The 13,859-nt window shown below is 48.0% G+C and overlaps 1 protein-coding gene across 1 annotated transcript in view; it reads right to left on the bottom strand.

The window, feature by feature from the left end:
• L3MBTL4 (L3MBTL histone methyl-lysine binding protein 4) overlaps positions 1 to 13,859 on the bottom strand; it is a 400,149-nt gene that overhangs the window by 349,582 nt on the left and 36,708 nt on the right. The window contains 1 exon segment of the mRNA XM_060118356.1: positions 10,342 to 10,433. Within this exon segment, the coding sequence (XP_059974339.1) occupies positions 10,342 to 10,433 (92 nt within the window).

The raw sequence follows: 13,859 nt of genomic DNA, 5'->3' as shown, positions 1-13,859 counted from the left end.
ATGGTGATGAGGCCCTCAACCAAACGCAGAGCAAGAGCTGGGAGTTGGGACAGGGGCCAGACTCCGTATGTATCTGGGAGGTAAAATGGGCACCACCTGCTGACTGGCTGGATGCACAGGATGAGGAAGGTGGGGAATTTCAACTGACATCCAGGTTTCAGGCTGGAAAGAAATCTCCATGTTTTCCAAAATGTGATCATGTTTACTTTTATAAAGTTATTAGTATCTACTGAGACCTCCAAGGACTTGATGAACAGCTTCTGAAAACTCTACTTCTGTACCTGCTTTTCAATTCCAACTTTCTGGTGCATTACTATAGCTTCTATGTTCTCCTGGGCATCTTGCAATGAATCTTTCATCCTAGAAGTGTCTTCACCAAGAAATACTGCACACGATGAAAGGTTATGAAATGCCTTCCTTGCTTTTTCCTCAAGAAACTATGATTTTCACCTGAGCTAAGAGTGGAAATTACCAAGAATATTAGAACCCCTTCTGACTCCCGCTTCCTTTAATCACAGAGAAAATGGAGAACTTGAAAAATACACACACAGCACACACTCACATACATATACACACACACTGTTGTTTTGTACTCTTACTTAATGTAGTTGTTCTTAATGGTGGAGAAGTGGGGTCCATGATGTATTCAAGGGTTCTGGAAACCTTCTGAATTTTATATAAAATTTTGTGCACAAATCAATATAAGCACTTCTCTAAGGAGATTATCAATAGCTTACATTAGATGTTCAAAGGGGTCTAAGACTCCCCCCACCCCCCCAAAAAAGACCAAGAGCTGCATGGCTGTCCTTTAAAGGAACCTGCCATTAATCAAGCCACAGGGGCTTCCCTGGTGGCGCAGTGGTTGAGAGTCCACCTGCTGATGCAGGGGACACGGGTTCGTGCCCTGGTCCGGGAAGGTCCCACATACCGCGGAGCAGTTGGGCCCGTGAGCCATGGCCGCTGAGCCTGTGCTCCGCAACGGGAGAGGCCACAGCAATGAGAGGCTCGCATACCGCAAAAAAAATAAATAAATAAATCAAGCCACGGACTAAATAACCGATTTAGGAAACTTCAATAATCAGAACACAGAAGCTCATTATGAAAATACAGGTGAGGCAGCAAGACCTGCTTCAGATTCTGCTTCTTCAAAGTGATGCCTATTTTTGCCACCTATTTGTTAGGCTAATGGAGAAGAATCATCCCCTACCTAATTAAACCTAACTGGCTGCAAAGCTTCAGATAAGATGGCAGTGAAGGATGGCTGATTGCGTATTTTTAAACTCTCATTTTAGAGACTGGGTCCTCGTTATTTTGAACGTTTTTTGTAGGTTAATTTTGAATCCCAAACTGCTATCAAGATTATACCAGGAGGATCCTACAAACAGAGAACCCAGAATGCATGGCACAACAAAAGTGCACTTTAATAAGTTAGTCGATGGAAATCCTACTGTTTCTTTGTGAATCTATTCTACTGTAATCTCAGATGCAGAAATTCTCATTTCCCTGGAACCCACTGACCTATTGATAATAGGAAGTTTGGTGCGTGTGTGTGTGCGTGCGTATGTGTGTACGTGTGTGTGTGTGTGTCTCCAGCGACCCTAACCTAACCACTGACTGAATTATAGTCCAAGAAACAGAAAGAAAGCACAGATCAGAGCGGGTGAAATATTGCTGAGCTTAAGCAGCTTCAGTCTAACAAAGATCTTTATGAACAAAGAAAAAGAACCCACACAGTATAAAATAAAGAACTGCACAGAGAGAACTTTTAAAAATAACTCCTGAAGTTATCTGATAATTCATTGGCCGTCACTGAGTGGATTCCACAAATCCTCTGAGCCTAGGGTCTAAAACAATAAACCCATATATTTTTTTTCCTGAATAACTAAACTCTCCCAGGGAAAAGAGACGAGGATACTTCTCATATAAATTTCCTTTAACTGCAGGAAAAGAGCCGTGAAACGGTCCACCCTTGACTCTAAACGCCACTACTTTCTTCTTTTAATTTCCCTTCCTCTGAACATGACATTGGGCTCCCAGTTGGAAATGCAGATAAGCCGCCCTGACGGGGGCTTCAGGCCCCTCCCAAGAACAAAAAGCACCTGATCTGTCTGGCTCCCCCGCTTCAGATCTGCTGAACTGCTTCACAGCCCGGGACCTTTGAGTCCCACCATTTCAGAGGAGTGGATTCCAAGAGAAGGAAAAGGCTCTGACACCTGAGATCAGGATGCAGCTTCAGTTCTGCTCCATAACTGAGAGCTTTGGAGAATATGAGAAACGAACATGAATGGGAATTCGCTCTGTTCTTCAGAGTCCCAGCAAGCAATCGGCTTAAATGACTGCATGGTGTAAGGCCACATTCTGGTCTGCAAACACACTTCTTTCCCTGCCCTTGATACGTGCCTTGTGTTTTAAACCCCAACCAAACATCTGAGTATAACTGTTTTCAAAACATGTTTGGTTTTTCTGGGGGAGAATTGTTAAACACCAACGAAGTTATCTTAAAACTGGGGGACAACACAATACATATAGAAGACAAAAACAAATAGGTAGACAGACAAGCAAACACTTGAGGCAAATAAAAAAAAAGCATATGAACTGAGGCTGTCATGTGATCCTCAGCATACGCAAGTTCACAATATAATGAGGAATTTCATTACAGCTTATAAAGCCATCCATGGTCATCACGTGGCTCGTGACTAATATTTAAAGTGCTAGCTAAGACGGATCTACATTAAAACTCTGAAGGGGCGCTCAGAGATTATCAAGTACTTTGGAAACATGTTCAAAGCACAGAAAACCTGACATCTGACTGAACTGTTTCGGTTGGAAAGGGTCTAGGTTTCTCAAACAGTTCCACACGGGGTTACATCAAATGTGAATGTTCACGGCAGCATCTTTCTGCACTGCGGAACTACACACAAATCCAGGCTTTATTGAAAACAAAACACACACACACATTTTTCAGATTCTATTTAACGTACTGGCATATTGGAAAAAGTAGAGGTTTAAATATACTTCAGGTCTGGGTGAAAAAGTTAAATTTAGGGAGAGGATGAGTTAAACTCACTGCTCCCGCGAGGACTTCAAGTAAGGAAGGACAGACAGCGGGAATGTGTCCGCACAAGGTGCCTTGTATTCGGGACCATCAGGAGATAAATTAGGAAGGAGTCTTTTCTCACTGGCTACCCTCCGCCCATCATCCTACAGCTGGCTGGAGTTTCCTTATCAGGACACAAAGCATTTCTTTTCGAAATCATCTAACAGGTGGTCACGGACAGCAGGAGGGGTGGGGGGCAGAGTAGAGCCCGGAGCGTGGAGCATCAGGGGTGCAGGTGGCACTGAGGGAGCCACAGGAGGACAGGCAGGCACCCTGCGTCCGGAAGTCTGGACGGTAACTCTGCCTCGCTGAGGAGACGAAGGAGGTCACCTGGGGAAAGTACCTCCGCTCTTCCTCATGAAGGAAGTCAGTACGTCTTCAAGTGTGAGGGTAACAGGGAGAGGCTGGAAGGCCAGTACCTGCCCACATTAGGATTTCAGATGAAGCTCCAATGGTGGGTAGGCTGTAGCCTGGGCACACAGCCCGAGGTGTGCGGGTCGGGACATGGAGATGATGACACCTTGGCTGGCAGGCCAGGTACAACAGAGGGCAGCCAAGGGCGTCTCCATGTCCATCCAGGCAAGTCCTGCCGGGAGCATGCCCGGGGAGCAGGCCCAGGGAGCAGGGCCAGCTGGCATTCCAGACAAGGGACGGTTCCGGGGAGCACAGGACTGGGACCCAAGAGAAGAGTGGTTTGAAGAGTTGCTGGCATTTAGTAAAGTGAGCTACACGTCAGACACGGTATCATGCTTAACATGTTATGTGCATCGTATGTGATTCTTCAGCGGTCCCGGAGAGGGCGTGATGCTGGCTGCCATTTTCCGCTAAATCAACTAAGAGTCAGAAGAATGCACTACAGGCCCCTTCTCTATACGGTGAGGGGGGAAGAGGCTGGAAGGACCTGAAGGGGCAGCCTATGAAAAGCCCCGGAGTAAATAAAAGGCGCTCAAAAGTGTTCCTGTCCCAGAGAACCAACACGCAGAGAGGAATTAAGAAGGAAACCCAGTCAGTCTTCCAGGAGATTACAATTCCACTAAGGGGCAAAATACACCTACCTGTCATCCCAGAGAATGACAACTAACGTGGTCAAACACACCCAGGACACAAACGATAAACAGAACCGCACTTTACAAAGATGATTCTGGCAACCACCTGCAGGAAAGGTTCACGGTGGGGCCAGCCTGGATTGAGAGCATTTAAGAAACTTTAGCTACAATCTGTGTGGGGAAAAAAAGCAGGGCTTATTTCCTAAATTAAGGCAGGAGTGGTAGGTGCACAGAGAAGGTACTGAAGAATTAGAAGGTGAAGTTGAACTGACTAGACCACCGAACACACACGGGGCACAGAGAGGAAGGACCCCCGTCAACCTCTCCCAGGACAAGGGGCCGGGGATGCAAGCTGTGCTGCATGCAGGAGAGCTGTGTGTCGTCGCAGGGGCAGGAGGTGCAGGCAGAGAGACGGAGGGGAAGAGCCCCAAGACCAGGAACCCGGTGCATCTGGAGGAACGGGGTTTAGGAGATGATGAGATGCCCGGGGAGCCACAGAGAACGGCCTCAGACTACATCACAGGAGAAGGAAGGGCCTGCTAGGAGGGGGCCGGACTGAGCACCATCAGGGGCTGAGCATGGACAGGGTGCTGGGGTGGGGAGGTGTAAGATGAAGCTGAGCACGTGGCGGATTTGAAATTCTGGGGGTCACTTCTGAGGGGGAGCATCAGGCAGTGATGGGAGGAAAGGTCAGGATGCAGAGGCTAGAGGAGGAAAAGGTTAGAAGAACCAAGGAAAGAGAAAACGCGGCCTGAAATTTTAAGAAGTTACACGGGACTCCGGAGATAAAATGGAGAGGAAAATGAAGAGCCCGGGGCAGTGTTCGTCTTCAAGCGGGAATCGACAGGCGTGTTTGTAACCTGGAGGGTGAGGACCGGTGTGAGGGTGAGGACTGATGCAGCTGATGCAGCGGATCCGTGATCTCCCGGGAAGCAGGAATAGGAGGGCTCCGCGCACAGGTAAAGGGATGCCAGATGGAGGAGGGAACTTCGTCCAGGGCAACAGGGGAAGGAGGAAGGGCGGTGCAGGGAGTGAAGGCTGTTGACAGCAAGCGAAGAGGGTCTCACCATATCCATCCCAGGGGTGACCGCCTCCTGCCGGGAGTGAGGGAAGATGCCTCAGAGAGCCGCCCTCCTAGGAGACAGGGGGCGACCGGCCGAGGCCCTGGAAGGCGGCCAGGCCCGGCCACAGCGCACAAGACTCTTGGGAAGCAGAGGCCACGGGGGAGCAGGTGTGCATTTGGGCTGGAGCCACTGAGGATGCTGCAACGCTTGTTTCACCCCAGGTGGGGATAGCGGAATCACGGCAGGATAAGGCGAGGGAACAGACCCATAAGAAGTCACTCGGGCCAGGGGCAGGGACAGAGAAGCACCAGCCACGGAAAGGAGATGGCACCTGTGGTCGGCAGAACAGTGGCCCCCGAAGACGTGCAGGTCCTGATCCCGGAACCCGCGGTGCTGGCATCTCACACGGCAAAAGGGGCCTCGTGGGCGTGATTAAGTGAAGAACGTGAGGATGGGGAGAAGCTCCTGCAACGTCCAGGTGGCCCAATGCCATCACAAGGGTCCTTATAAGAGGGAGGTAGAAGGACCAGGGGAGGAGACGCGAGGGTGGAAACAGGCTGGAGTGACGTGGGCCCCCAAGCCAAGGGATGCAGGTGGCCCCCCAGAAGCTAGAAAAGGCAAGGAAGAGATCCTCCCCACAGCCTGCAGAACGAATGCAGCCCTGCTGGCCCCAGTGTAGACTTGGGACGTTCTGAATTTGAAGATAATAAATTTGTGTTGTTTCAAGCCACTGTCTGTGGTAATTTGTTACAGCAGCAAAAGGAAATTAATACAACACCTAGCCACGTGGAATTCAAATGAGAACTATATTACTAAACTATAAAAGATATATGAAGACATCCAAGAGACTTTTAACTTTCTCATGATTACTTTCATTTTGTTCTGAAATACCAAATTATTTTTTAAATGTGCAAGTAGCCCTGCTTTTCAGGGGCCTAATCTACCTGGCAACCCCATGCCGGCTGGAGACAGGAACACCTGCCTGGGGATAAGAAGCAGAGCGTCCCGGGAGGATGGCCGAGGACAGCAGGGATGTGGGACTTGGTGGGGCTCCCTGTCCCCAGAGGGCAGTTCAGAGCCAGGGCGGCTGTGCTTCCTCAGCTGGAGCCCGACAGTGATCTGACCCCAGGTGGAGATCTGGGTCCCGTCTTCACGCTACTCCTGTCCCGTCCCCCGCCCTTCAGATGTGCAGATGGAGGCGCCTGGCAGGTCCGAGCGGACAGGGCAGGGTGAGCGGGCCGGGGCAGCTTCATGAAAGAGGGTGTCTGAGGGGGACACAGACCCATGAGGTTCAAAGAACAAGAGAGACACAAAAGGCCTGCAAACTCGAATAAAGATGGAGTAGTCAAGCGGAGCCAGCGTGGGGACCATCCGCACAGGCCCGGAGAAGCCCCGTGTGGACGGGCCAGACCCCGCGGCCTCGACTCCAAGCCCACAGGTGTGGACCTGTGATGATCAACAGGAAGGAAGAAGGCTTTAGGGAGACACATCTGACGAGGAGATGACTGTCAGGGAGAGAGGACAGAGAAAAGTTTTTAAAACCAACCTCAAAACAATCTTTTAAAGTTTAAATCAAATCGAGATTTGCACATTCCACCAGTAATGAAGAGAAAATGTTTTTAAGTTTTCTACGTCAACAGAAGGTGTTTACATCCTTGTATACTCATTACTCCAGATGGTAAAATAAATTGTAAAAAATGAAAAACTTTGTCTTCTACAAAAAGATATTTAAAATAGACCTACAAGATGCAAAAAAAAAACAGGTGCAAATGAAATAAGTGTACTCTTCTTTAAAAATACCCACACATTTTCTTGGTAGAATCCATATCTGATCTGCATGACAGAATTGACAGTGTGTGTTTGTGTGTGTGTCATTGGTATGTTTTCTAAAACTTGAATATTAGAATGGAAACTATATATTAAAAGTAAAGCAATAGGGCCTCCCTGGTGGCGCAAGTGGTTGAGAGTCCGCCTGCCGATGCAGGGGATACGGGTTCGTGCCCCGGTCTGGGAGGATCCCATATGCCGCGGAGCGGCTGGGCCCGTGAGCCATGGCCGCTGAGCCTGCGCGTCCGGAGCCTGCGCGTCCGGAGCCTGTGCTCCGCAGCGGGGGAGGCCACAACAGTGAGAGGCCCGCATACCGCAAAAAAAAAAAAAAAAAAAAGTAAAGCAATACTCTTTTGAGTAGTTTTCCATTCAGGATATGCAAACTATTCTAAGTTTTATTTTCAACATTTCACTATTAAAAGCTGAAGAGTTCCATCTCAGCTGGCTGACCTGAACACCATGGGTATAATATTTACACAATGAAAATGAACATTAATAGTCAAGAGCACAACACCAACACAAAACTGAGTTCAGTCTGATCCTCCTGCTTGGAAGGCTGGCATGTACCACCTGCCTTTTTTATTCTATTGAAACCTATTTTCGATCATAAACCATACTTACTTCATCTTATATATATATATACATATATATACACACACACACATAATATATGTATTGTGTATATATAGCATATACAGAGCATATATATATATATACACATATATATGTACAAATGCTCAGTTAGGGCAACATCTTCCATCCTCAGGACAAACCAGATATAATAGGTGGTGACTTACCCTTCACAGGCAGGTGGGACGAAGTCCCATCTCCACACAAAACACCTAGTAAGCTCATTACTTGCATATTCCAACAACAACCAACAATTCTCCCTCGTGCTGTTATCACGTTTTCTGGGCGTATCTTACACCCCAACTGGATGGCAAAAATTTAAGAGTCCGTGTCACAAGCACACTAGTGTTTCCGTCCAGGTCTTACATGGTGCTTTGCACGCACGGAGCCTGAGTTTCACTGTCAAGCTACACGTGAGTGGCTTGACTGTGAAACCCCGAGTGAAGGGAAAGGCAGCCACCACATCAGATGCGGCTGCTGCCCCCTGTGCTAAAGCCTTACTGTCACCTTCAGAGCTGACAGAGGTTAGAGTTCAGAAGCTTGAGGAAGTCATAGTTTTAGCCAAGGAACCATGCAGATGGTGTGCCCTGCCCCCTGCTCCCCTCCCCAACTGTGTTGGGTCTCAGAAGGTCAAGGGGGAGGCTATATGGTCCACAGCCCATCACTACACGGTCCCCAACGCAGCATCAGGATCTACTTCAGGACAGAAATCTCACACTTGCCCTGGAGGTGCCTCAGTCAGCACTAGGACCCAAGGGGAATCTGGGGAGAAGCTCCATTCTGCAGAAGTTCCTGCATGAGTTGATGGACCTTAAAGGATCTGAAAGAAGAAAGTCTGAGAAATAAAGTGAACACACACTGGCTGAGATGAGAGGAGAAGGTGGGAGCTGGACGGGGATCTAGCACTTTGCTGCCATCGGCCAGAACTCGCCCTGCCCTGGGAACCACACACACTTCACCCCCGATATCCAAACATTGGACTCAGTCCCAGAGGATCCTGGTGGAGGTAAGAAAGGATCCCTGTCCTGGGGTCCTGGTCCGAGGACACACGCAGGTCTGATTCCTAGGACACTGTGTCATTCTTGGTCAATCTCTGCCTTCGTGGCTTCTGGCTGCCTTGAGATCCTGGATGGTCATCTCACCAAGCACAGCCATCGGGTCACAAGCCTGGCCTGTGTCCTCGCATCCTGGACCCCAGCTAGGCTGCATCTGCCCTTGCAGGTCACAGAAATGCACAGGCCTTTGCTGGCTCCTGGCCTGAGCCCTCTACCCTCTGACCTGGAGTAACCACTGCAGGAAGGGCATGAGATGGCACAGGCGAGCTGGAAAGGGCGACTGCAAGTTACACTGGGTCACCCCAGTCAAAGCCAACCCTCTGTAAAGAGCATCCACACTCAGAAGTAAGGAGAGGTTTCCGGAAGCCACTCAACACAGCTGGTGACAAGAGCACACTGAGAACAGGCACTGTGCATCCTGTCACCTCGGGAACTTACAAGCTTAGTGGAACGAACGCCTTAAGTCTTGTCACGTGACAGCAGTGAGGGCAGCAGGACCCGAGTCCTCAGCAGAACCTGCACAGACCTTAAGCCTTCTCCCCCAGGGGACCTCTACCCGCGCACAGGAGCCCCGAGGAGGCTTCCAACCCATGGCCTCCCCGGCCGCACCCTGAGGGTCTAGTTCAGCAGGTCTCAGGAACATGCACGTCCGTGTTTTCCAAAGCCCCCTGGAAGCATGTGGTATGAGGACTGGGTGGAGAACTCACAAGTCGATATTCAGTATGTCTTAAATTGTGAGGTGCCAACACTTGGCTCTGCTTTCGTTCCGTGCCGGCTACACCTCTTCTCCCCGGTTCTACTGCCGTGTCCTAGATTAAAACTGCTAGCCTTCTTCTCACACAATAAAACGTACTACAAGTAACTCAACGGATGTCATGAAAAGTGAAGCAATAATAAGTTTTAGCTTCTCTCTGCTGGTTAAAATGCAATATAATGATGCAAATCTGATGAGATTTTTTTTATACAGATTGCCCCTGAAATAATGAAAACACAGCCCGAGGAGACGAGAAAGGGCATCGGAAGGTTTGGTACCTTGGGTACCAAGATAAGCCCCGGAGCCGCAAGCCCCTGGTGCCAGGAGTCACTGGGTGGAGCAAGTCTACCGGGGCCACTCCAGGCGTCCCTACAGTCAGGGACAACCTGCTTTAGGGGGTTCACTGGCCCCTCCAACATGCTGCCTGACCCACCACTTCATGCAACACATCAAAACAGATGTCTGGCACTGATCCTTGGGTGGACAGATGCAGGTAACGTCAGCGAAGAAGAAGAAGGACTCATGCTTGGCGTCTACCACGTGCCTGTTATATCCGACGTCCTTCACACGTAGAGCAACCCAAGGAGGCAGGTGTGGTGAGTCCCCTGCTTTACGAACGAGGACCCCGAGGCACAGAGAGACTGGACGGCCTGCCCGAGGTGGCAGCGCTAGGTTTCAACCCAGGCGGGCCGGCCCCAGAGCACACACGGAATCACTAAGGCTTGGATTAGCTTTGTTATGTCCATTTCCAGCAAAGCCTACAAATCAAATAAGTCGGTATGCTATCTAGGCAAACGATTTCATTTCAATGGATTCTCTTAAGTGTTGATTCCCTGCAAAACTGTAAGACCTTCAGGGATTTGTTCACCTTGGAAAACAGCTCAACGGGCGCTGCCACGGCCTCCTGTTCCTTCAAGTACTGCTCCCAAGACCAGGCCTCACACGTGGCCACCGCAGGGGCTGGAAGAGAAAACACAAGGGCTGTTCTTGAGACAATCAGCGACTGAAAAATTATGCAATTGAAGATAAATCCAAGAAGCAGGCTAATTACTTAAACCGATGATCAGAAGACCAAGCAACTAACAGGAAGAAGCCTTATTGCTGGCGTTCTGTGAGCATCTGGTACAATCACGTCACCTCACATCCCCAGCTTTTCCTGGGTTAGAACAGACTTATGAACACACCCCATCACCGACCACTGATGACATGCAGGATGGGTGCCCCCAGGCGCCCCTCAAAGAAGAGAGAACAGGCACAGGTTCTCTAGAAGGTGATTTGGTTACTTTTAAGGCGAAGGACTGGAACTTTTTTTTATAATCTCCTTTCACTTTCCTACCGCCTCTTGGTGGGAATGTCAATTGGTACAACCTGTCAAAAGGCAAACTGCAAACTGTCAAAAACCTTAAAAATTATTTGTATACTTTGAACCAGCCATTCTCCTAGGAATTTGTCTTAATGCAGTTACAGTGATGTGCCCAAGAGTTTATCCTAGAACCCTTCATAATAGTGAAATACTGGAAACAAACTGAAGAGAGGGCTGATTAAATGCACTGTACAGACGTGTCCTTTTAATAACAGCTCATAAAATTACATTGCAGAAGACTGCTGAATGGCAGAGAAAGGCTATGTTAATGATACACTAAGTGGGGAAAAAAAGTTTAGGAAACAAAATGATCCTTTTTGGTAAAATATATAATGGAAACAAAAAACACTAAAATCATGTAAATCAAAATCGTAAATGAAGTCATCTTTAGGTGCCGGGATTATAAATAATTTCTTCCCATTTTTCTTCGTACTTTAGTTTTCTGCTTTTCTAGATGAATAATTATCCTTTGTAATTCAATAAAAATACCATTTTTAAATAATAAAAATCTGGCAAAAAAGATTAATAATTGTTTTAAGTTTATATTCTATGTTCCAGTAACTCCTTCTCTAGGGTTAATACGCTAAGGAAGTGGTCCTGATAAAAGCTGATGGTGAAAATGGACATCACACCATTATTACAGCAAAAATGCAAAGTAATATTAACATGGGAGAAAAGTTAAATAAATGATATTTATATATACATATACACATATATACATATATGATTATGAAGTTGTCAAACACTATACTTTTTATAAAATATCTTGGGAATTTTCTGGGATATCTTGAGAATTTATTATCAAAGTAAGGACACAAAACAGTATATATTTTATGATCTTAATTTCTAAAATACAAATTATTACATATATTAAAACATTTGTTTTTCACATACTTATAAAGCCCCTTCTTCATGCAAGGCAATAGGGATATATGTGTGTCTACATATACAAGCACACACGCACAGAAAAGAAACTGGAAAGAAACAGCAAAATATTAACGGTGGTTATACCTGGGTGGTGGGGTTAATGTAAATATTCTTTCCTTGTTACTTTCTGCAGTTTTAAAATCCTCGACAAGCATTATTATAACCCACCACACACACACACACACGCACACTTGCACACACACACTCATACACACACGCTCCTGGAGAATTCTGGTCAAAAGTGCTCTGTGAACATTAATTTTAACATTTATCTTGTTGTGAAGTGTTCCTGAGGAAGGTCCAGATGGTGAAAGGTCAGCACTACAAGCATGTTGGTGGTGACAGGTAGTTAGGCACGCCTCGAAGGCAAACATTTGGAACCTCTCAAGACGGTGAAGCAACCTGATGGAATAACAAACATGAAACTCCACCAGCTGTGCAGGAAGAAGTAATATGGACTTTTAATCACTTAAAAAATATGTTCTGAGCTCCTCTTCACACGCCAAGAAGCATGCTGCCCGCTGGAATAAGAATATGACCCAGTCCCTGGTCTAGTAAATGAAAAAGAAATCAATAATGTGTATTATTTTTCCCTTTAATATCCATATATACAGTTGACGAAAAAAGTAATTTAAGCTCAGGTTATAAGGAAAAAATCATATCAAATTACAGTTTAAAACAGACCCACAGAGCAGGCACATTAATAACTACTGTTTATCAATCACAACACACTGACCTGTTCTTGCTAAGAAATACACTTATTAAAGTAAAAGAATTTTAAAAAGCACTTTAACCATCAAATAAGGCTAAGAGAACTGTTATCAATGGATTTCCTTGCTTTGTTTGGAAACAGTGCAACATCCCTGTGTGATTCCCACCAAGGAGCTCGCAGTCTGTTAGCCATCACAGCACTAGAAAATTTGCCGCCATTTCTACATGACATGAGATATTTTATTTTGCTAAACACAGAAAGCAATTTGACAAACCCTGAACGTTCTCTGGTACGATTATTCAACATCCCTATTTTCACATAAGCATTTTACAACATCACAATTATAAGCGTTACCAAAAACGTTACAGCAGCGTTGGCTCCGAAGCAAATATAAATGTCTCGTTTTCTACAGCAGCTGGGTTCCTGAGAAACTTGTGTGTGAGGGGTGACATCACCATGTCGTCCCCAACGTAGAAGAAGGTCATTCCTCACAAGGAACATGAATGACTATTCAAGACCAAGACACACTGAGAGAACCCAGACCCGGGGGTGAGGCTGAAGCCGCCCCTGCACCCCAGAGACCCAGACGGATGCCCAGACGGACACAGTGGGAGGGGAGAGGAGGGGCTGCCCCTCCCCCAGGCCTCCCCAAGCCTCAGGCTCCTCCAGTGGGAAATGAGGACCCCGGGGACAACTGGCCCTCACCCCCAGCATCCTGGGTCACTATGTGGGAGCCCCTATTCTGACGTCGCTCCACAGGGACTGCAGTGGAATCTGGAGGGCACAACGCTGGGGACTGACTGTGATGGAGAGGGGGGAGGGGCTCGTGACATCCGCACAGGGATCTCGGGATGGAGTTCACACCTGCATCACCCAGGTGGGGACCCCAACCTGCAGCTCTGCTCACCTGCAGAACCAAGTCAGGGAGCAGTCTGATGAGGGAGCTCGATGGGGTGCATACTGCCTGAATCGGACCCTCAGGGAGGAGTTCTGTTGGCCCTGAGCCTGCTCGGCCCAAGCCCACGCCAGGTGTTGCGTCCCAGCCCACCCACGTAGAGAGAGCCTTCCAGACCCATCGACCAGAAGCGCTGGGACAGTCCTGGAAGAGGTGTGCCTGGCGGCACTTGAGCAAAGCCAGTGGCCCTGTTCAGCCAGGGAACTGGGGTGTGGGTCAGCTTGAGGTAAGATGACAAACAAAGAGCTTTACTGGCTTTCAAGCTGCTTCACCCACTGCACCCGGGCAGGGGACCTACCTCACAGCCCTGCTCACCACCGAGTATAGCCTGTCCCCCGGGAATCCACCCAGACCACAGGGGACACTGCGAAGCCCACTCCACAGCCCTCCACACGTGGGCGTCTGAACAGGGAGCACAGCCTGGGGCCT

Source organism: Mesoplodon densirostris, chromosome 15 (genome assembly GCF_025265405.1).
Source record: "Mesoplodon densirostris isolate mMesDen1 chromosome 15, mMesDen1 primary haplotype, whole genome shotgun sequence".
Classification (NCBI taxonomy): Eukaryota; Metazoa; Chordata; class Mammalia; order Artiodactyla; family Ziphiidae; genus Mesoplodon; species Mesoplodon densirostris.
The sequence above is the reverse complement of the archived record's forward strand: the minus strand, read 5'-3'. Positions and strand labels throughout refer to the sequence as shown.